This window comes from Narcine bancroftii, chromosome 2 (assembly GCF_036971445.1).
Source record: "Narcine bancroftii isolate sNarBan1 chromosome 2, sNarBan1.hap1, whole genome shotgun sequence".
In the NCBI taxonomy this organism is placed as follows: domain Eukaryota; kingdom Metazoa; phylum Chordata; class Chondrichthyes; order Torpediniformes; family Narcinidae; genus Narcine; species Narcine bancroftii.
In genome coordinates, this window is record NC_091470.1 from 175,264,169 (window position 1) to 175,287,152 (window position 22,984).

General features: G+C 44.4%; 1 protein-coding gene across 2 annotated transcripts; it reads right to left on the minus strand.

Moving 5' to 3' along the window:
• Positions 1-7,252: 7,252 nt before the first annotated feature.
• Positions 7,253-17,597, minus strand: LOC138754629 (complement C1q subcomponent subunit A-like). Of its 2 annotated transcripts, XM_069919176.1 has the most exons (4): positions 17,418-17,597; positions 14,999-15,132; positions 12,854-13,018; positions 7,253-9,903 (listed from the first exon to the last, which is right to left on the minus strand). In XM_069919176.1, exons 3-4 carry the CDS (start codon positions 13,011-13,013, stop codon positions 9,314-9,316), a joined length of 750 nt encoding a protein of 249 aa, XP_069775277.1. In that variant the 5' UTR covers positions 13,014-13,018; positions 14,999-15,132; positions 17,418-17,597; the 3' UTR covers positions 7,253-9,313. The 2 variants fall into 2 exon arrangements, with proteins under 2 accessions (XP_069775277.1, XP_069775276.1); XM_069919175.1 differs by lacking the exon at positions 14,999-15,132 and having other exon boundaries at positions 17,418-17,593.
• Between the last annotated feature and the right edge of the window lie 5,387 nt (positions 17,598-22,984).

Below are 22,984 nucleotides of genomic sequence, written 5' to 3' on the forward strand. Positions count from 1 at the left end.
ATGAGAATGGTCTGGCTGTGGCTCTGGATACAGAGATGGCATTTGACAGACTGGAGTGGGACTTTTTATTTAAAGTGCCAGAGAAATTGGGGTTAGGGCCAACTTTTATTAATGGGATATGGATGCTATATCATGCACCCAAGCTGAAAGTTGTAACCAATGGACAAATTTCCTGAGCCTTCCCACTGACAAGGTCTAGTAGACAGGGTATCCACTATCTTCAGCTCTGTGGCTGTGGAACTATTGGGTGAGGCCATTCATCAGGATCCAAACATTAAGGGCAACAAAGTAGGCCAGGAAGAACACAAGATCAACCTATTTCCTGATGTTGTGTTGGTATATCTGACAGACTCAATTATATCGGTGTCCAAACTGCACTCTACCCTGAAGGACTATGGGAAGATTTCTAGGTATGATCAATTGGGACAAGAGCGAAATTATGCCACTTATGGGAGTCAATGTCAAGGGAACTGTTACTTAAAGTGGCCACTAGATGGATCAAACATCTAGATGTTAGAATAGATAATATTTAAATAATTTGTACGTTAAATTACATCCCCTTGCTGGGAAAAATTGAAGAGGACCTGAACAGGTGGAAGTCCCTGCCCATAACTCTAGTGGGCAGAGTCAACACTATTAAAATGAATATGCTGCTAGGACTTCAGTATCTTTTCCAGACACTGCCAGTAGCGTTGCCCCGGGGTTATATCCAGAACCTGCTTTCACAGTTAAGAACATTTTTATGGAACAGGAAAATAGCTAGGGTCTCTATGGAGAAATTGACCTGGGATTAGTCTGACGTCAAAAAGTATTATTGGGCAGCCCAATCAAGATACATCTCCTCACTCTTCGAGGGAGGGGAGGTGCCATCCTGGGTACAAATTGGTCTGCACTTGATGGACAAGAAGGTGGCAGAGGATTTCATTTATAAATGGGATGCCAGATTGCTATCTGGAAAAACTGACAGCCCCAAATTGAAACAAATTATTCATTTGGAATAACGTTAACCAATATTTAGGAAGAAAAGTGGAGCTATCCTCAAAAACACCCCTGACTCCAAATCAATTAATATCGTTGACAGTAGGTCATAAGATCCTGGGCATCTGGTGCCAGAAGGGCATCAGGTGTATAGAGGATTGTTACGAGCAGGGGCAGCTAATGTTATTTAAACAACTTGGACAGAAATATGATTTATTAAATGGGACATTCCACTGCTACCTTCAGATACGATTCTTTCTTCAGGACACATTAGGTTCAACCATGGCCTGACAAAAGTGCATTCACATAGAGACATGACTTAAAGGGGAACACATGGAAATTCATTTCAGCAATGTATTTTCTCCTCAAAGTGGAAGGACCTAAATGAGGCCTTCATAAATCAAGGCAGAAATGGGAATTGGACCTGGGAATAATGATTGATGAGTGATCAATCTGTACCTGAAATCATCAATGCGAGGTACAGGCTGATTCAATACAATTTTTTGCACCATCTGATACCGCAAAAGATTAATAGACCTAAACCAGAACTACCAGACCAATGTTTTAGATGCAGCATTAAGATAGGAACCTTTCTGCATGCGACCTGGACATATACCAAGGTGAGGCCCTTTTGGGCGGAACTACGTGAAGTCCTAGGAAAATTATAGGTAAGGAATTCCCACAGGACCTGGACTTGTCAGCCACAAACGAGCCTGCAGCTGACGTAGACATTACCCTTCCATAAATCTTCATCCGCGAAGCCAAGCCAAGAATATAATGGACATGAGACTTAAAATGAAGTTGTCCAAATTCCAATTTCAATTTAAAATGATCGTGTTGATGGTGGCCAGGAAGTGCATAATGGTTACCTGGAAGTCCAACTCTTTGAGGATTGATCAATGGAGCACATGGTTTCATCAGCCCAGATCCAGAATGGATGTGCCCGTTAATGGAGCTGCCCCTCGCCCCCAACGCTCAAAGCCCTCCAAGGGTGCCTTGGCTTATTCTCTTATTACTCACAGTGCATTCCCTGCTTCTTGGACAAGGTCCACCCACTGGCCCAGGCCACTACTTTTCCTCTCCCACCTGAGGGGCTGGGAGCTTTCATGCGCATCAGGCAGGATTTCGCAGATTCCACAATGCATGCTGTGGATGAGGACTCCATCTTCCAGGTGGAGAGCATTGCCTCCGATGTGGCCCTCACCGCTACTCTCAACCAAGGGGGGCACCCGGTTGCCTTCTTCTCCAGGACCCTCCACGGCTCCGAGCTAGGGCACTCTGCCATTGAAAAGGAGGTCCAGGCGATCGTGGAAGCGGTCTGCCACTGGCGCCATTACCTGGCTGGCAGGAGATTCACCCTCCTCACTGACCAGTGTGCAGTGGCATTCATGTTCATCACCACCCACAAAGGCAAAATCAAGAATAATAAGATCTTGTGCTGGAGAGTTGAGCTGGCAACATAGAGCTATGACATCTAGTACTGACCGTGGAAGTTTAATGACTCCCCCAATACCCTCTTCTGGCCCTTAAGTCCATAGAGTACTGGCAGGATGCTCTCCCCGAGGCACTCCATGTCATCAGGACACTCCTGTGCAAGGCTACCAACAAGACCCCTCGTGAATACCCGTTTGCTTTCTCCAGGAAATTGGCAATGGGAGTATCACTCACAGGATGGCTCTTGCCCCAGGACTAGTGCTCCTGCGTAGACACATGCGGGCCCACAAGGCCGACCCCCTAGTCGAGCAGGTGTTCCTCCAACACACAAACCATAACTATGCCTACATTAGGTTCAGCAGCAGGAGGGAGGACACCATCTCAACCAGGGACCTGGCATCAGCGGGAGCACCCACCACAGCACAACAGCATCCTTCATCCCAGGACCAAGCCGGCCCAACGTATCTCCCCCAACCCCGAACAGATGTGCGACACCCAAGACCATGCCAGCCTGCTGTTCCTTCCCCACCTCAGGCACCCCGGACCCACTCCAACCGTGGGGGAGAAACCCGCCCCCTCCACCCATCCAACGCCTTACACACACTTCAATTCTGGCCACCCCAGCCACCCCACCGCGCTTCATCAGGCCAGTCGCTCTGGCACTCACCCTCGACCCCCTCCGACTAGCCCCCGCTTACCCTCACTGACCTTTGACCAGAAGCCAACCCTGCGACGGTTGCAGAGACTCCAACGGCTGATGGACCATCTAAACTTGTAAATAATATGCATACGTTTGGGGCTTTGTAGAACATGTAACCTCTTCCACCCCCGGGACAATTTTAAAGAAGGGGGTGAATGTGGTGATACACCACTAGCTGATTGTAGGGGGCATCCTGATTATGAGAAGGAAGAGCACTGGAGGACAAGGCAACACCTGGGCAGCTGCCAATCAGCCGAACTGAATGGACCAAGCCCCACCCGGTCGGCTGCCAATCACTCTCCGGGATACAAGCTAGATCCGGACCCTCCAGGTCAGTATCAGAGCCAGTACAGCTACTCTCATAGCCAGCTCTGTGGAAGTTTGTGTGGAATAAAGCCTGTTCAACAGTCTTTATGTTTTATGTCTGCTTTTCTGCTCGATAGCGCATCACACTCTGTAGGGCTGCAGAAACTGTAAAAACTCAGGCAAAAGAGCTGTTCAGTGAATCTAGCTGCAACGTAGATGCAGTGAGCAAAAACAGATATAAACCGTTTAACAAAACGCATGCCAAAGTGGAAAGAGAGGCGTGGCCAGCAAACAAAATGAAAGGGAGAACCGAAAGCCATGTCATCAATGCGGTTCACAACACCTAGCAAAAAAGTTTCCAGCATAATGGTAAACAAATATGTGCAACAAATCAACCATTATGCCCGTGGCTATAGGAACCAAGTTCAACCAAGCAAGGTTCATGCAGTAGATGAAAGGGAGGTAGAGGAATTCTATGTAGATGTTGTGACTGAAAACAAGAAAGAAAACAGAGACTGGATGTTGAGATTAAAAGTGAATGACATATATATTTCACTTAAATCGGATACTGGAGTACAAATTAATGTAACATCAGAGATTGATTTTAAGAAGATTAGAGCCAGACCAAAGGTGTATGGAACAAAAGTGAAGGTGTCAGGATATTCAGGTACTGATATACCAGTGCAAGGAGAATGTATGGTCAAAGTGAAACACAAGGACAAAGAGCACATGCTAACAGCCTGTGAGAAACTGAACCTGGTAAAAAGAGTCCTCGTTGTGGAAAGTGAAGGAGAGACAGTCTATGATGAACTCATGAAAGAGTATAATGATCTACTTCAGGGTCTAGGCTGCCTTCCAGGAGAACACATGATCAGAATGGATAAACATTTGGTACCGATAATACATCCATGCAGAAAAGTTCCATTTGCGCTTTGAAAGCAACTAAAAGCAGAGTTCGACAGAATGGAAAGCCTGAACATGATTCAGAAGATAGATGAGCCAACAGAGTGGGTGAGTTTACTTGTGGACAAAAATAATGGAAAGCTTAGAATTTGCCTAGATTCAAGAGATCTAAACAGAGCAATAAAGAGAGAACATGTTAAACTCCCGACGCATGAAGAAATCATGTCACAGTTTGCAAATGCAAAGTTTTTCAGCAAGTTAGATACATCATCAGGATTTTGGCAGTTGAAAATGGATGAAGCAAGTTCAACAGTCCATTTGGCAGATACAGATTCCTAAGGTTCCTATTCGGAATTGCCTCAGCTCTTGAAGTGTATCTCAAAACTATTCATATGGTCGATGAGCACCTGGATGGAGTTGCTTCCTCAATGGATGACATCATAGTATGGGGAACCATGAGAATGGAGCATGATGAGAGACTAAGGAAAGTGCTGGAAGCAACAAGGAAAGCAAACCTCAAACTGAATAGAGAGAAATGCCAGCTCAGGGTGACAGAACTAACATTTGTAGGAGATATTATTGGCAGAGGGGGCATCAGACCAGATCTCAGAAAGATGTCCGCCATTGGGAACACGTCAATGCCACAGTGCAAAAAGCACATACAGAGGTTTAAGGGAATGGTCAACGATATGGGTAAATTCATATCCAACCTCTCAGATAAGATGGCTCCATTGAGAAGACGAACAGAAAAGAACATTGAATGGGAGTGGAATCATGAGCATGGAGTGAACTAAAGAAACTGCTCACAGAGGAACCTGTTCTGAGGTTTTACGACCCAGCGAGACACAACAAGATATCATCAGATGCATCACATAGTGGGCTCAGTGCAGTTCTTCTGCAAAAATATGATGACTGGCAACCCATTGCATATGCATCACGCCCAATGACAGACGTGGAGACACGATATGCTCAGCATCTCAGACACCTGTGAAATATTTCATCAGTTTGTGTCAGGACAAGTAATCAGTGTAGAGACTGTCCATAAGCCCTTGATTGCATTGTTCCAAAACCATTAAATGAATGTCCTCTTAGAATACAAAGAATGACGGTTAGGCTGCAACACTACACGCTGAATGTGGCGTACACTCCGGGTAAGCTAATGTACACAGCAGACACATTGTCTCCAGCTGTTGACATGAGATGAAATGTTGAAATGGATGAAGATGTGAGCGCCTTCGTGGACATGATCACAGGTGCACTGCCAATATCAGATGCAAAAATGGAGCTCATAAAGTCAGAGACAAACAAAGATGAAACACTGAGACAACTGAGAAAAAACATCTTGGATGGATGCCCCAACATGAACCAGGACTGCTCACCTGACGTTGCAGAGTACTGGAACTACAGGACGGAAGTATCCATGGTTGAAGACATCATAGCATGGGTAGGGAAGAGGATAGATTTGGACAACGGAGGAATCTGTATTGAATGGATATTTGGATAAGATGTAGTTGGTGTTGATTGAACTCACTGACGATAATATTGTTGAAAGCTCTTTGAGTCCAATTCTGGAAAATTATAAATAAAATATTAAAATAAAAGATAGTCAGCATGTCTCTGTGAAGGGAAGGTCGAACCTCAGGAGCCTAATTGATTTTGTTGACGACGTAACAAAAGGAATTGATGAAGGTAGGGTTAGATGTAATGGATTTTAGGAAGGCATTTGACAAGATCCCCCATTAGACACTCGTTCAGAAAGTCATGAGGCACGGGATCCATGGAAACTTGGCTGTGTGGATAAAAAGAAATTTGTTTTCATGTAGAAACTTGAGCATAATAATGGGAAGAAAATATTCTGCCTGGAGGTCATTGACTAGGGGAGTGTCGCAAGGATTTGTTCTGGGACCCCTGCTTTTTGTGATTTTTATAAATGGCTTGGATGAAGAGGTGAAATGATGGGTCAGTAACTTTGTAGATGATACGAAGTTGAAGGAGCTGTGGATGGTGCTGAAAGTTGTCGTTGGTAACAAAAGGACATAGACAGGATGCAGAGTTGGGCAGAAAAGTGGCAGATGGAGTTCAATCCGTTAATTGTGAGATGATGCATTCTGGAAGGACAAACCAGAAGGCTGAGTACAGAGTTAATGATTAGATACTTTAACAGTGTGGAAGAACAGAAGAACCTTGTGGTCTAAGCCATACATCTGTCAAGGTCACCGTACAGGATGATAGGATAGTTAAGAATGCTTATGGGATGTTGGGCTTCATTAATAAAGGGATTGAGTTCAAGAGTCATGTTGAAACTCTACAAATCTCTGTTGAGACCACATTTAGAGTATTGTGTTCAGTCCTGCTCACCTCATTATTGGAAGGATGTGGAAGCTATGGAGATGGTCCAGAGGAGATTTTACCAGGATGTTGCCTGGATTGGAAATAAGTCTTACAGTATAAGACAAGGTTAGCACAGCTGGGACTTTTCTCTTTGGAGAGTAGAAGGATGAAAGGAGACTTGATCGAGGTTCACAGATTACGAGAGACATAGATAGGGTGGACGGCAGGATGAGCAAACACCAGAGGACATGTGTACAAAGCGAAGGGAGGGGAGTATCTGTCAGTGGCATAATTAGCATGGTGGTTAGCTCAATGCTGTTACAGCACCAGTGACCAGGGTTCGGATCCAGCGCTGTTTGCAAGGACTTGTTGCAATCTCCCCATGTCTCCTCCCACCCATCCAAACTTACCGGGTCATAGGTCAATTGGGTGTGATTGAGTGGCACGGCCTTGTGGGTAGAAAGGGCTGTTGTGGTGCTGAATATCTAAATTCAAATTTTAAAATATATTGTATGCACTAATATACCAGATTTCCCTGAGCAGAAACGCCAATGCTGGTAGTTGAATATGCCATTGACTTAAAAACATTTCCAACTGCAGTTTCACATGAGAATTCAGTTTTTTTTATTATTTGGAGATGTACCAGCTATTACAATGCATAAAAGGATGGTTTGATTGCAGAAAATTGTACACAATTGTCAAAAAAAAATCAATTTGAATATATGATATTTATTGGTGCCATAGATTGGTTGGTGAACCTTTCTGAAACTAACACATAAATGTGCAGAAACCTTTACTCATCCACCGCACCTCATTAGATATGATGGAGTCATTATGATTAAAGTTGGTTAATTTGTCCCCCTATATAAATTGCCATTACAGAAGCAATATAACACCACATATCCTCTGGATCAGCCATTCTCAAACTTTGGACTCTGCTCAGGTTTATGGGCTCCCTTCCGTGGGAAGCAGTCAAGTTTAGTTGGCTTCTACTGTACTTCTCTCCTACTAACTACATGAAAAACTTAAAAAACTTTTTATGATTTCAGACCATGCCCCCCACCCCTGACATGCGATGTGCACCCCTTGCCCTGCAAGGGAGCCATATGGCCCTTATTGAGAATGGCTGTTCTAGATCTGGCACCGGCAGTGTGTATTGTGATTGGAAAATTTGTAGCTATTAATTAAACCCAGTAGATACTTTGGTAGGTCTGATGTGCATGGTGAGAGTAGAAAGGAAAAGGGGGAACATGGTGTCCAAGTTAAAGGATTATTGGAGATAACAGCAAGATTGAATGTGATGAAGAAGACTTGATGAATGAATTAATGAAGTCTGCTTGTCTTCATTAATATGAGGAGGGAGGGCAGGGAGCCCTTGGTACACATTCTGAAACAGTTTGAAGCTATGACTGGAACACCTATACATCCTGATGGAACACGATTGGAAGGATGTCATGACACTGTTGAGAATACAGAGGAAATTCACCAGGATGTTGTCTGCGATGAAGTATTCCAGTTATGAGGAGACTCTAGAGAGGCATGGCTGTTTTCCCTGGAACAGAGGAGGATGAAGGAGATCCAGACAGAAATATACCCAGTTTTGAGTGGCAGAGATTGGGTAGGGGAAAGTAAATTTTTATCCATAGCTGAGTCACAAAAACTAAAGAGCAGAGAGGTAGGATAAGGAGTAAAGGGTTACAAGAGAACCTGAGGAAGACTTCATTCACTTAGTGGAGTCTTCTTCCAACTGCTGGGAAGTATCTTCATGAGTGCTTGAATCACCAAGGCTGAGAAAGCAGCTGCTGGTAAATGGCATGAGTGCAGATGACATTTGTAGATTAGCATGGTTTTGATGGGCCAAAAGGACTGTTTGTGTGCTGGGGAAGTAGGGACAGTACTGCTATGATTGATGGGAAGTGGAATCAAGTGATATCTCTTTTGCTGAATTGAGATTATGGATGTTGGCGACAAGAGTCTCTGCAAACTTTGAGTATGTCAGAAAAATCAAAGGCTAAAATGAGCGATCTAGTATAATTCTTAAGCAAAACACGAGAAATGGCTGTGCATGCCTCCAAAACTTTTTTTTTCTGAGAAGCCCCAAATGTACATCTGTCCCACTGCACAGAGAGAAGGGATCTTTGTCCACATTTCATCCTTCTTCTCAAGATATTCCAATGTGTTGTCCCGTACATGGTTTGGGGAATAATGGAGTGAACTTCAACACTGATGAATTCACAGATCAATAAATGGGCAGCTTCATTCATCTTACTTTCTGAATTATGCTGTGATAATTCATTTAACAGATTGATTTAACCCGTATCCCTTCTGTATCTCACTGAAGTGTACGCTGTACTGACGGGCTCAATCCAGTCGAGTACGGCCTGCACCCTACACTTGTGACCGAGTTCGGACCTATACTTTCCCACTGGTTTTTGCTTCCCAGGTGTTTTGAGAGATATCCATGGATAGAAATAGTAGGACCCAGTCTAGTGTCTCTCCTCTTTCCCCTGTCAATGTTAAGAATGTTTTACATTAAGAAGAGAAGGAAGGTGGATTTGGACATTCAGTTTGGATTTGATGATTAAATATAACATGTGGTAAAAGTAATGATATGAGCAGGTTATCAAAATTAAATGTTTTTGGGTTCGTAACCTGAAGTATTTATTCATCTGGAAAAAGAAGGAAGCCAGAAAAGACACTGTTGACCTCATCTGATCCAAAAATATTGTTGAAATTGGGTAGAGTTTGGAGCCACACTTGGTCTTTCATCTTCAGCCGTACAACTATCCCCCCTGAATTCATCTGGTATTGGTGGTCATTGTTTATATGTGCTCTAACATCACAGAATCCAGCTTGTTTTTGATTATTTTTCATGATGTTTATACAAAGCTTCCCTGTAGTAACGAGGTTGTATGTGAAGTAATACCAACCTGCTTTACAGGTAAGAAATATCCCATTTTCAGTTTGAAAACAATCTCCCTTGTTGACTATATGTTTGTCAAAGGACACAATGTTTCCAATCGATGTGTGATTTGATGAGACTTTGACAGCAGAGAATGCTGGTCTATCGTTATCCACCAGCCCACCCCTCTGCCCTGATTGCCCCTTCTTTCCTTTTAACCCAGGTGACCCTGTTTCACCTTGTGGGCCAATTTGGCCAAAATATCCCCTGGGACCAGGCACTCCCGGCAATCCTGGATCTCCCGGTGCTCCCTTCTCTCCCACCACACCACGGACGTTGCTGGCCTCTCCTGAGGACAAGAAGAAAGAGAGATGAGCAAGAGATGGCTCCATTTGTGCTTCTCATCAATAGGAAGTATTTCAGTGACCCCTTGAAACAACCTGTGCAAGATGGCTGGTGTGCTGGGAAATGGGATGAATAAACCTAGCTTGTTGTGGACTATCCTGGACTCGATGGGCTGTTTCTATCCTATGTCTCTCTAATTACATATCTATCAGATATCTTGCAAATGTGAAAGAAAAGAAATAAACTCTAGCTAAGCAGACAGAGAACTTGTTCCTTGTCCTACCCAGTTAGAACTCCAGATGTTTTGGGGTTTGGAAAGCTGCTATTTTAAAGGAAATTTATTTCAAAGTTAGAATCACATTTGCTTTCATTTTCTTCCCAGTATCCACAAATGTTTAGAAAAACATAAGGACAACAGATACGATTATCTTGAGCATTGAATGAGAAGCTGGAGAGGCTCAATGGACTTTGTGACTCAGCAATGGAGTCCATTGAGAGAAATGGTCAGTCAAGATTATTTATTTATGTCTAAATTAGGGGTCTCCAAGGTGGTCGATATCGAGCCCTGGGGTTGATGGGACCATCCAAGGGGTTCATAAAATCCAGGGGAGGACAAAAGTGAGTTAATGATGCCAGTGGGGGGGGGGGGGGTCAATTGAAAATAGTGCCAATGGCTGTGTTGGCCAACCTCTCACAAGAGCGGGTTTAGTGGGCACCAGCTTGTATTAAATTTCGGCCTTGAATTAATTAAGAGGGAATGGGAGGATGGAAAGAGATATGTGTCCTATGTTTATACTTGTGTAATCGTCAAATTTTTTGGACCACATTTTGAGAAAAAGGGGGGTGGGGTAGACTTTTACATGGGGCAAACCTTTGACATCGTGAGTACCTGCATTGTTCAAGGCATCGGGAGGTCAGATGGCTGCGACTGGGTGGTATGTTCATGGTTGAGCGTCGGTAGCTCAGATAGTATCAGGGTGAGGATTTGCGGTCAGGAGTTCGGATCAGTGGGCATTGGGGTGGGGGATCGCAGTTAAAGCATCGGGAAAACGGATGGGCATGCGGCTGAGGCTGAAAATGGGTGGCTTAACTTTAACACAGGATCAACTATTACATGTACATACTGTATCCTGTGCTGCCACCCCCTTGTCCAGTATTGTGATCCTCCTGTACAGTGCTGTGGCACCCTGTCCAATGTCGTGACACCCCTGTCCAGTGTTTTGATCCCCCTGTCCAATGCTGTGAGCCCCCTATAGTGCCATGACCCCTGTCCAATATTGTGAACCCATCCAATGCAGTGACACCCTTGTCCAGCACTGCAAACCCCCTGTCCGCAGTGATACCCCTGTCCAATACTGTGACACCCCTGTCCAGCACCGTGATCCCCCTGTCCAACACCGTGATCCCCCTTGTCCACCATGATCCCCATCCAGTGCTGTGAACCTCCATCCACTGCTGAGATTCCCCCATCCAGTACTGAGATCACCCCATCCAGCACTGTGACCTCCCTGTCCAGCGCTGTGACCCACCGTCCAGCGCCGTGACTCCCTTGTCCAATGCCATGAACTCCACTTGTCCAATGCTGTGAACCCCTGTCCAGCACTGTGAATGCCTGTCCAATGGCATGAACCCCCTGTCCAGCACTGTGAATGCCTGTCCAATGGCATGAACCCCCTGTCCAGCACTGTGACCCCTTGTCCAGCACCGTGATCCCCCATCCAGTGCTGCAATCCCCATCCAGCGCTGTGACCCACCCTGTCCAATGCCGGGATTCCCCGTCCAGCACTGTGGCCCCCCTGTCCAATGCCATGACCCCCCCCCCATCCAGCGCTGTGAACCCCTGTCCAATGCCGTGATTCCCCGTCCAGCACTGTGGCCCCCATGTCCAATGCCATGACCCCCCATCCAGCGCTGTGTACCCCTGTCCAATGCCGTGAACCCCTGTCCAGTGCTGTCACCCCTATAGACCTCCATGACCCCCCTGTACAATGCCGCCATCCCCCCTATCCCTGTCCAGGATATCATGCCTGGGGTTGATGAGGTAACAATTATTCCATGAAGGGGTGGATGGTTTAAAAGGTTTGGGGACCTCTGGTCTAAATAAGAAAAAAATTAAAAATGTTGTCATCAACAATGCTCTGCCATACTTCCAACCGAGCAGAAGGAACCCAGATGCCTCTAGAACCTGGTTGTCTGATTTCACAAAGTTTTTGTCTCTGATTTGATTTGAGGGTCATCCCCAGATCCAACAGCCCACCGATGGCCAATTTTCACTGATGGCCGATTTTCACTGATGTATCATTCCACCCGTACAACTCCCATGAATTGCTAACTTATGCAAGAGGCTGACTCAAGCCCACTGGCCAGGGTGAGATGTTCATCTGATGAAGTTTTCGATTTTGATTTAGATACAGTATGGCAGCAGGACATTTCAACCCATGACCCTGTGCCGTTAAATTACACCCAATTAACCTACATCACCCGGTACATTTCGAATGGTGGGAGGAAAATGGAGACCCCCTGGGGAAATCCCATACACACACACACACACACACACACACACACACACACACACACACACACACACCCACACACACCCACAGACACACACACCCACAGACACACAGACACACACAGACGCACACACAGACAGACACACAACCACACAGACACACACCCCGACACACAGACACACACACCCACAGACCCACTGATGCACTCACACACCCACACATCCACACACCCACACACACAGACACACACACCCACACAGACCCACACCCAGGGAGAACATGCAAACTCCTTACAGACAGTGCGGGGTTTTACCCCCAGTCATGATTGCTGGTGTTGTAACAGGATTGTGCAAATTGTGCTGGCCACCATTCATGCTCTGGAGAAGAGTCTGTTCCTCTTTCTGCCATCGCGTGGATTCTGTAATTGAAAATAAGTATTACCTGGGTCACCTGTGTCGCCCTTTTCTCCAACTCTGCCGTTTCTGCCAGGTTTACCTGGATTCCCAGGGTTACCATCCTGACCGTCTGGTCCACGGCATCGCTTGTTATTGGCAGCAGCTTGTGCCATCAGGATGAGCAGCAGTAGCCCCACACCTTTCATTGTGTCTGCAAACAACAAGCAATGTTGCATCACCCAGTGTTCATCATCCTTCAAATGATCACAACCATTTGGGGCAATCACATTCACAACGTCCTACGAATGAACTGCGGAAAGTTTTGGAGGAGTCCTGTTTGGGGAGGGGAACAGAATTTAGGACAGAACTCATGCTCACCACCAACCATCCATTTAAAACTAAACAGGAAATCTTGTTCCAGTCAAAGCAGAAGTTGGAATCTGAAGGGATCTCAAAGATATGTCTGCATGTAGCATTAGCAGGTCATTTCTGAACTTCCCTGGCACCTTTTAATTTTGTTTGATCAGGTGTTTGATGCACTTGCAGGGAGCTGGTGTAAGATTGTGGGGAAACAATGGACACCTCAATCCATTTGTTGACAAAGACCAGGAGAGTCCTGAGAACTATTGTAATTCTGTTCTAATCATGTCATCTAAACCAGTGGTTTTCAAATTTTTCGCTCCAATGTTTCTCTTAAAACCACTGTTTTAATTGTCCCTCATTGACTCATTATGTGAATGGTTTCAGAACTCCAAAGGAAATAGGACAATGACAATTTTTCTCAGGCAAACTATTGCAGTAAAAATTGGGTCTAGACCAGTGGTTCTCAATTTTTTTTCTCCACTCACCTTAAGCAATCCCTTACTCATCACAGAGCGCCGATGGCAGAGGGATTACTTAAAGTGGGATGTAAGTGGAAATAAAAAAGGTTGAAAAGCATTGATTGATGAATGGATTCACCATCACATCTTTTGAATTGACTACCAAACTCAATGGATCTGGAATTCAGTTCCTCACTTTGCAACTGAATATCCTGACCTGGATCAGCACAGATTGCCTCCTTCTCATTAGCCACCAACACAGGGACACCAGAAGGCAGCTGCTGTATTCCCATGACTGAGTAGCCAAATTCAGTCCCAACAAAATCTATGAAGATATTTTTCTTCCTGAACATTTTTAGGTGTATTTTATGGATTTTGGGCTGCTGATCAAGAATATCACCTTAAAAATTTGCTATTATGTACTGTTTTCTAGGAATAACCTATTTTTTAATGATTTCCTGTTATAATTTAAGTCTACTTCAAGCATACAAAACCTTGAAGGGCAACAAGTCATTGAAAATTAATTTCCTGCATTCGCACTTGAACTTCTTCCCTGCTGATCTTGGTGCCGTCAGTGACGAACACAGTAAAAGGTTTCACCAGGACGTTGCGACCATGGAAAAGTGGTATCAGGGCAACTGGAATCCATCAGTGTTGGCCAACTGTTGTTGGACACTGACATGAGAGGCAAGTACAAACGAAAATCAGTGGCAAAACATATTTAACTACTAATCCCATTCGTTCATCCCAAATGAAGACATATGTACTCCCTTAGCCTCTCCTCCCTGAAGGCCATCATCAGCCCTTGGACTTGCTCACACTGAAAGCAAGACTGTTGTTCAGGCACCACAGCAAGATTCTCAACTTCCATTCCATATTACATCTTGTTATTCTTCCAACGGCTAACACTGGACAACAAATTCAAATTGAACTAGCGCAATGTGTCAGCATCATTATCCTTATGTTACAAGATCAAACCAGCACCACAAAGAAGGCAGATCACACAGGGGTAAAGATGAACAATTACTTTATTAACAAAAAATACACCTTCAAACTTTAATTCAAAATCACCACTTTTTATAACAATGCCCACTGGTTACTATGCAAATTTCTATAACAGTGTAAACTAATAAATTCCCCAGCCTAAATATAACATATGTTTTTGCCTGCAATGGAGAGCAGTGTGATTCCCCTGTAGTTTGAGCAGTCTGATTTCTCGCCTTTGTTTTTGTACGGGGTGATGATGATGTCATCACGAAGGTCCTGAGGCAGCTTTCCTTGGTCCCAGCAGAGCTTGAAAAACTCATGCAGTTTGGCATGCAAAGTTTTGCCGCCAGCCTTCCAGACCTCTGGAGGGATTCCATCCATACCTGCTGTTTTGCCACTTTTCAGTTGTTCAATTGCCTTATATGTCTCTTCCCGGGTGAAGACCTCATCCAGCTCTAGCCTTAGGGGCTGTTGAGGGAGCTAGAGCAGGGCAGATTCTTGGACTGAGCGGTTGGCACTGAAAAGAGAATGGAAGTGTTCTGACCATTGGTTGAGGATGGAGATCTTGTTGCAGAGGAGGACTTTGCCGTCTGAGCTGCGCAGCGGGCTTTGGACGGGGTGAGGTAATTAAAGTCTAAATTATATTTACAACCAGCCCACAGAAAAACTTAGGCACAAAACAAACACAAAACACACAAGACTCACAAAACTTCGATCTCAACCGAAGTAAAGATTGTAAACAAAATTCAGTGTTTGGTAAACTGAAACCAAAAGATCTTTGTGTGTGTGTGTGTGTGTGTGTGTGTGTGTGTGTGTGTGTGTGTGTGAGAGAGAGAGAGAGAGAGAGAGAGAGAGAGAGAGCACTAAATTCGAAGTTGTCTTGTGTTGCTGCAGAAAGAGGAACCATGGACTTGGTCCAGATCCTTCTGGCTGCCTTCGGAATGTTCATCCCTTTTGAAATCCCAACATTCTAAACTGTCCTCTAGACCATGACTCCTGCTCTGGGCTTCCTTCCACTCCACAGCACCACCCAGTGGTAGTTTATCATCCAAGTCCAGAATTTTTTTTAAAATTTTCTGCACATGCTCAGTCCGTCTCCCACTCTCTCAGCAGCCCACCTTCACCTTGACTCTCTAAGGCAAACTGTCACTTTTTAACATAAAACTACACCACACATAGGCCAGTACACAACACAGAACTCTGTAACACTTAGTTCAATAAAGGTTCATTTAATGTTTCTGCAACTTCCTACATGTTACTTATTAAATCTGAAATTATCTTTGTGTTCAGCTTGAAGTTGTCTATCATAATCCCCGAGATTTTTTTAAAGGAACCAAACCCTTTGAATTTGTTGTCCAGTGTTAGCCGTTGGAAGAATAACAAGATGTAATATGGAATGGAAGTTGAGAATCTTGCTGTGGTGCCTGAACAACAGTCTTGCTTTCAGTGTGAGCAAGTCCAAGGGCTGATGATGGCCTTCAGGGAGGAGAGGCTAAGGGAGTACATATGTCTTCATTTGGGATGAACGAATGGGATTAGTAGTTAATAGTGATTTAGTATTTCATATTGCTCGGCATCCTGGGGTCAAGGAAATGAAGAAACTCCCCTCCCCTCCCATCCCCTCCCATTATTCCTGGAATGTGTGTTCCTAGAAAGGTCACATCTTTTGGGAAATATCTGAATGGCTGTCGAGGATAACACTTGTCTGTATGGATGAAATGTTGACTGACAGGCTCCTGTATAAAGAACCAGCTTTCATTAAAACATACATCATTTGTATGGGAATAAAAATGTTGGAAATCTGAAATAAGAATGGAACATTCTGGAAAACTCAGCAGGTTAGGCAGCATCTGTGGTAAAGGAAGCTGTTAAAATGTGCCTGGAGCTTGGCAGAATGTATGCAGGTTGTTGATTGTAACTCAGCCTCAACATGAGATATTCGTGAGAGTGTAAGAAATTTGTTCACCTGGAAGATAATACACATTTGGAACTATGTCCCCACAGGGGCAGTGGTGGCTCATTGACAAATATGGAGATAGATAGATGTGTGGATGAGTATTCACGAGAGATCAGCAGATTGTGAGATATTCAGGCCATGAAGTGTGTGCGAATATGGAACTAAAGGTGAAGCTTTGATATCACTGAACAGGCAATGGTCAAATGGCCTATCCTAGCATCTATTTCCCATGTTCTAACGTTAATGGGGTTATTTAAAGTCAGAAACAGTTTGTCTTCAATTACCTCAGTTGACACCATGACCTAGATAAATCTCATCTTGCCCTGTCACCGTCCAAGAATAAATCCAACTCACAAAAATTTTCCACAAATTCAATCATTCCAGTAACACTCCACATCATACTGTTACTCCTGCATCCACATTGATTCAAACAGCTTAAAATGGAGTTAAAATGTACCTAAGAGAAACAATCTTCAGCTGGTTACATTGCTTTAGATAACAGCTTCAAAGGTCTTAAAATGTACATTATTCATCATTACTTCATTCATACTGTTAAATTATATATCAAATTATATCCATTTCCTTTTTAAAAGTGATTCGTGGCATGCCGAGTTATATAATTTCATCAAAAATTAGAAAATGTGGGAGGACAGAAGTGGACTCAGTTTCCACAGGCTGCTATTGTCAGTTGATTGCAACATTGCTGCCTTAAACTCTCTGGTAGGTTCTTATTTTTATTAACAGTAGCAAAACAACTCAGCAGATTAAGCCCACGTGTCTCAGTGTTTCATACAATTGAATTGCTAACATTTTCCAAAGGACCATTCTTGGAAATTATAACGTACCTTTGTAAGAAGCTCTGATGGTGAAGAAGCGAGAGGTGAAAGCAGTCACAGAAAGCTGTTCACGTCTGCAGTGCGGGAGAGAGGAGCCTTCTCACTTGTTGCACAATGTGATCCCGACTCCCTCTCAGAGAGAAAGCAAATGAAGCCAAGTAGTTTTCTGAAGATCGCTGCCAAATGTTATTTCTGTGGAAGCCGCAACAAAATATTCCTCCAGTATTTTGACAACAGTTCTTGCTTTCAATTTTTAAGTGTTATTTCAATCTACTCGCGTCCAAACAAACTTTTGCTCTCAGCTTGTTCTCAAAGTCTTGATATAATTATCAAAGAGGATAACATTACTGACATTTTTTTTTCAAAAACCACTGATCATTGTGGGATTAATTAAAAAAAAATTTAGACATACAGCACAGTAACCCACAAGCCCATGCCACCCAATTTACACCCCATTAACATGTAACCCCAGTACGTTTTGAACATCAGGAGGAAAGGGAATGTCTAGAGGAAACCCACGCAGACACGAGGAAAATGTACAAACTCCTCACAGACAGGGCCAGATTCGAACTCAGGCCGCCGATGCTGTAAACAGCCTTACACTAGCCGCTATGCTAACCATGTTAAGGAATGATAACAAAGAGTCTTTGGGCAAATAAAGTCAAAACTGCCTCAATGTGATCTAATGCCAGTGACCTTGCTTTTTCCCTGAATCGCTGAGAATTATCTGTGAGTCACAGATTCATTGAGTTAGGCAGCAAGGAAACGGTCCCTATTCATCCATGCTGAGCGAGAAGCCTGCCTTCCCATATGCCAGTGTTAGGACCTCTGGGCTTGTGATAGGTACCACACTATTGGATCACCAGTGACCTGGATTTGAATCCGGTGCTGTCTTTAAGGAGTTTGCATGTTCTTCCCGTGACCTGTGTAGGTTTTCTTCAGTTTCCTTTCAACCTCCGAAAGTGCATGGTTGGCAGGCTATTTGGATGCAATTGGGTGGCATGGGCTTAATGGGTGGGAGGGCTGTATTGTTAAAAAATAAATATCCAATTTAAAAACTGTCCCTCTTCACACTCCTGTCTAAATGTCTTTAAAATGTGGTCCCTCCATCACGTAGCTCATTCCATATGCACACCACCCTTTGGGTAAAGAAGGGGCCTCTCAGCTCCCGTCAAAATCTTTCCCCTCTCACTTTAAATCTACTGTCTCCAGTACGAGACTTCCTTAACCCTGGTCATTCACCCTTTCTCTCATATCTCCACACAAGGCAAGAACTAGACTCTGCATCAGCTTCTGCCCCTCACTCTGTGTCCCCTGGTCTTGAAGCCATCTTCCCTCCATTACACCTCTACAAATGTAATTATTTCCATCAAATCTCACCCCATTCCTCTGGTAAGAACAATTGGTTTCTCCAGGCTGACTGTGTGATTGGAATTAGAGAACATAGAACACTGCAGCACTGTACAGGCCCTTCGGCCCTCAATGTTGCACTGCACTGACCTATTCCTAATAAAAACGAAAAAAACGAAGCCCTTCCTACCTCGCAACCCTCTATTTGTCTTTCAACCATGTGCCTGTCTAAGAGTCTCTTAAATGCCCCTAATGTTCCAGACACCCAGAACTCTGTGTAAAAAAATTACCCCTGATGTCTCACCTAAACTTCCCTCCCTTCACTCTGTACTTCACTGCTACTCCAACCCTGGGGAAAAGGTATTGGCTGTCGCCCTTTGAAGTGAACTTCTCATGTAGATGGCAACAGCACTGTCATATCCTCCTTGCAGAGAGGTGCCCAAAATTAAAGGCAGTATTCCAGCTGAGACCTACCTGTTCCACATCGTTGCTCAGCCCTTGCACACTGTGCCTGTGTTTATGCATCTCAGGATCCCAACAGCTTTTGACCTGTCCTACCACTTTTGAAGGTTAATGCACACTTGGTGCAACCTGAAATCTGCCATTGAGCTGTTGGCTCTCCTCATTCTTTCTGCCAAAAGCCCTCATTCCACTCTCTCCTGCATTCAGTTTCATCTTTTAGTTTCCTGTTCTTGATACCAATCTCTGTGTCCTCTTGTAGACTGCTCGGGCCTTATTACATAAGTAAAACACGCATGTCTGCAGACACCATGATTGAAGTAAAAACACAATGCTGGAGAAATTAAGCATTGAACTTGATATAGCAAAGATAACTAGCCTTTTGTGAACCAACCCTCCCTCCCTTATCAATCTATACATCCTGCCTGTGGGCTTTTCCCCCTCCCCATGTTGTTCCCTCTCCTCCACCATTTTGTTTGAGATCCTGCCCACATTTTGCTCATATTTTGATGAACTCAACCCCAAAATGTTGGTTATGTTCCTTTATCTTTGCTGCATAAAGTTTCTCCTCCTGCGTTTCTCCAGCATGGTTTTTTACAGGCCTCATCCTGTGCAACACAAAGACCCCGTGGCCCATCAAATCGCCATTTCCTGTCTACTTTCTCATCTGCAGAACTTGACATCTACTCCCAGGCACTCAGATCCAAGACACGAAAGAAAGGTTAAAGAAGGCAGTGGGCCCCTGTGGATTGATCCACCATCCTCAGCTCAGAAAGAACTGAGTACCAAACTTTCCTTTCCTCATCTTCGAAGTGACAATTTATTCTTTCAGCTATTGACTCTAGTGGACTCCGTTTTAAAAGCAGCTTTATCAAATATAAAAAAAGTAACTTTATCACACATCTTCTGAAAACCCTTGGAGCAGAATTCTATCACAATGTCATCCCGAAACTTCTCTGTTACCTCAAATTTTCTTTTGCCCAGGCAAGCGACCATCGTAGTCTCAGAATCAGGATTTTTTGTCAGGAACAGGTCGTGAAATTCGATGTTTGCGGCAGTATCATAGAGCAAACATTCATATTATAACCATCTTACAACATTACTATAAATAAATAAAATAAGAATAAGAATAATAGGACGCGAAAAGTCAGGCCGTGTCTTTGGTTCATTGATTATTCAGGAATCTGATGGCAGCGGGGAAGAAGCTGTCCTTGTGCTGCTGAGGGCTCGTCTTTAGGCTCCTGGACCTTTTCCCCGATGGTAGCTGAGTGAAGAGGGCCTGACCTGGGTGGTGGGGGCCTTTGAGGATAGAGGCTGCTTTTTTTCTAAGACACCGCCTCATGTAGATGTCCTTGATGGAGTGAAGTCTGGTCCTGTGATGCTGCAGACTGAATTAACAACCCTCTGGGTTGTCCTGAGAGTTGGTGGCTCTGTATCAGCCGGTGATGCAACCAGCCAGAATACTCTCCATGCTACACCTGCAGAAGTTTCCGAGAGTCTTCGGTGACGTTCCGAACTTCCTCCTTATAAGCAATAGTGAGAGGCAGGGACAGGATTCCCTTCCCATTGGCTGCATTGCAACTCTTCCTGCACCCATGCAGAGCTCATTGATTTCATCAACTTTGCGACGATCCTCCAACCAACTCTCAAATTAACTGATCTATTCTCCTCTCAAGAGCTCTCTGTCTCAATTTTAGGAGACAAGCCATATACTGACATTGACAATAAACATACCGACTCTCACAGCTACCTCAACCACTCGCGGTCTCCCTCCAGCCTAGGAGGCCAACCCTCCAGCCCAGGTTCTCCACCTTCGCTGCATCTGTTCTCAAGATGAGACTTTCCGTATAGGACATTGAAATGTCCTTCTTTTTCAAGTAATGCAGCTTCTCTTGCACCGTGGGCAATAGAGGACCTCCCACAGTCCCTCTGTCTCTGAGTTCTTCTCTCATTCCCTCGCTCCAAACAGAACAGGGAAAGGATTCCCATTCCTCATCTTTCACCCTTTCTGCCTCCACATTCAGTTCATCTTCCTCTGTCATTTCCACCATCTGCAGCCAGACCCTTCCCCACCTCTTTCCATAGGGATTAGTCTCCCTATGATTCCCTTGTCTGCTTACCCACCCATCTCTTAATTATCCAGGAAAACAATATGCTGGAGAAACTCAGCAGGTCATATCTTGATGAAGGGCTCAAGCCCAAAATATTGGTTGTGGACACTATGTGGCCTGTTGAGTTTCTCCAGCATAATGTTTTTACTTCAGTCACAGTGTCTGCAGACTTACGTATTGTACTCCTCTCTTCTCTCAATTTCCACTGGTTCTTTCCTTCTTCCCTACCCACCTCTCATTACCCATGGTTCTTTTTTCCTTGCCACCAACCCCTCTGTGAACCTCTGTACCTTCCCCTGTAACCATAGGAAGAACACCAAGCCTTCACCACCATCCAGGGTACCCAACAGCCCTTCCGCATGATGCAGACTTTCACTTGCACCTCCTCGAACCTCATTGACTGCATTCCCAACATGGCCTCCACTATATCGATGAGCCCAAACGCAGATGCATCTACACTCTGTCCGCAGTGGCCATCCTGAGCTCTCGGTTGCTGACATTTAAACCCCCCCTTCCCATTCCATCCTGAGCAGTCTGTCCTGAACCTTCTCCATTGCCAGAATGAGGCTCAACATAAACAAGAGGAACAGCACCTCAACTTCCACCTGGACAGTCGACATCAATGAGACCAAAAGGGTTAATGTCAATGTTAGGAAGAAGTAGCCGGGGACCATGTACCTACCCATATTGATGGGATGGAGGTGGAGAGGATTAGTGCCTTCATGTTCTTGGGAGTCTACATATCAGAGGACTTCTCCTGGAGCCTGTACATCGAGGTAACAACTGTGCAGAAGGCACACCCATGCTACTGCTTTCTAAGAAGTCTGAGGAGATTTGGCAGGTATAGTGACTAGTTGTGAGACACCCTGCTTTGTAATTTTGACTGCCAAGGAATGCAGAAGGCTGAAGAAATATAGCCCGGCCCATTACAGGCTCTCATCTTCCACCCATTGCAAACATCTATGTGAGGCACTGCCTCCAGAAGCCAGCCAGTATTGTAAAGGACCCCCATCACCCTGGTCACAACCTCTTCTCACTGCTCCCTTTGGACAGAAGCCTGAAAACCCGCACCTCCAGGTTCAAGAACTGTTTCTTTCCAAGAGCAATTAGATTCTTAAACCACCCCTTGTTACCATAATTATAAACTATGCTGACATTACTAACTGGCTTGCGCTACTGAATCATCACTTATTGCTAAAAGCCTGAATACGTCTGAGATTGTCTGATCTTGGAAGCGAAGCAGGCCCAGGCCTGGCCAGTACTTGGAGGGGAGACCAGGTGCTGTAGGTCTCTGTGAGGGGCGCTGGCCAAAGTGGAGACTCTCTGTCTGCCTTATGGTTGACAAAAGGTAAAGAATTTCATGTATGTTACATTCAAAATGTAGTATTACGTGACAAGAATGGATCCTTTAACCTTTACCTTCACATGCTCTCTTTGGATTAACTGTAAGATTTCAGATTTATTCTCAGAATGCATACAAAAGAAAACTGTAACTGTGGCTATTATTAATTTATCCTCTAATACTGGGGTCGTTCATTGCAGTTTTTAAATAAAAAGAGAGACATTAAACTCATTTTCATTATCATACATAAGACGAGAAAAGAGTAACTCGAGTTTCCTTTGAACAGCTCTAATTCTGATGTTCTTCTGCCCCCC

Excerpts from the sequence above, each read along its gene's own strand:
- LOC138754629 (XM_069919176.1), bottom strand. The coding sequence starts at position 13,013 with ATGAAAGGTGTGGGGCTACTGCTGCTCATCCTGATGGCACAAGCTGCT. Across the intron at positions 9,904-12,853 it reads GGGCGACACAGGTGACCCAG|GAGAGGCCAGCAACGTCCGT; the intron begins GTAATACTTATT and ends TCTTGTCCTCAG.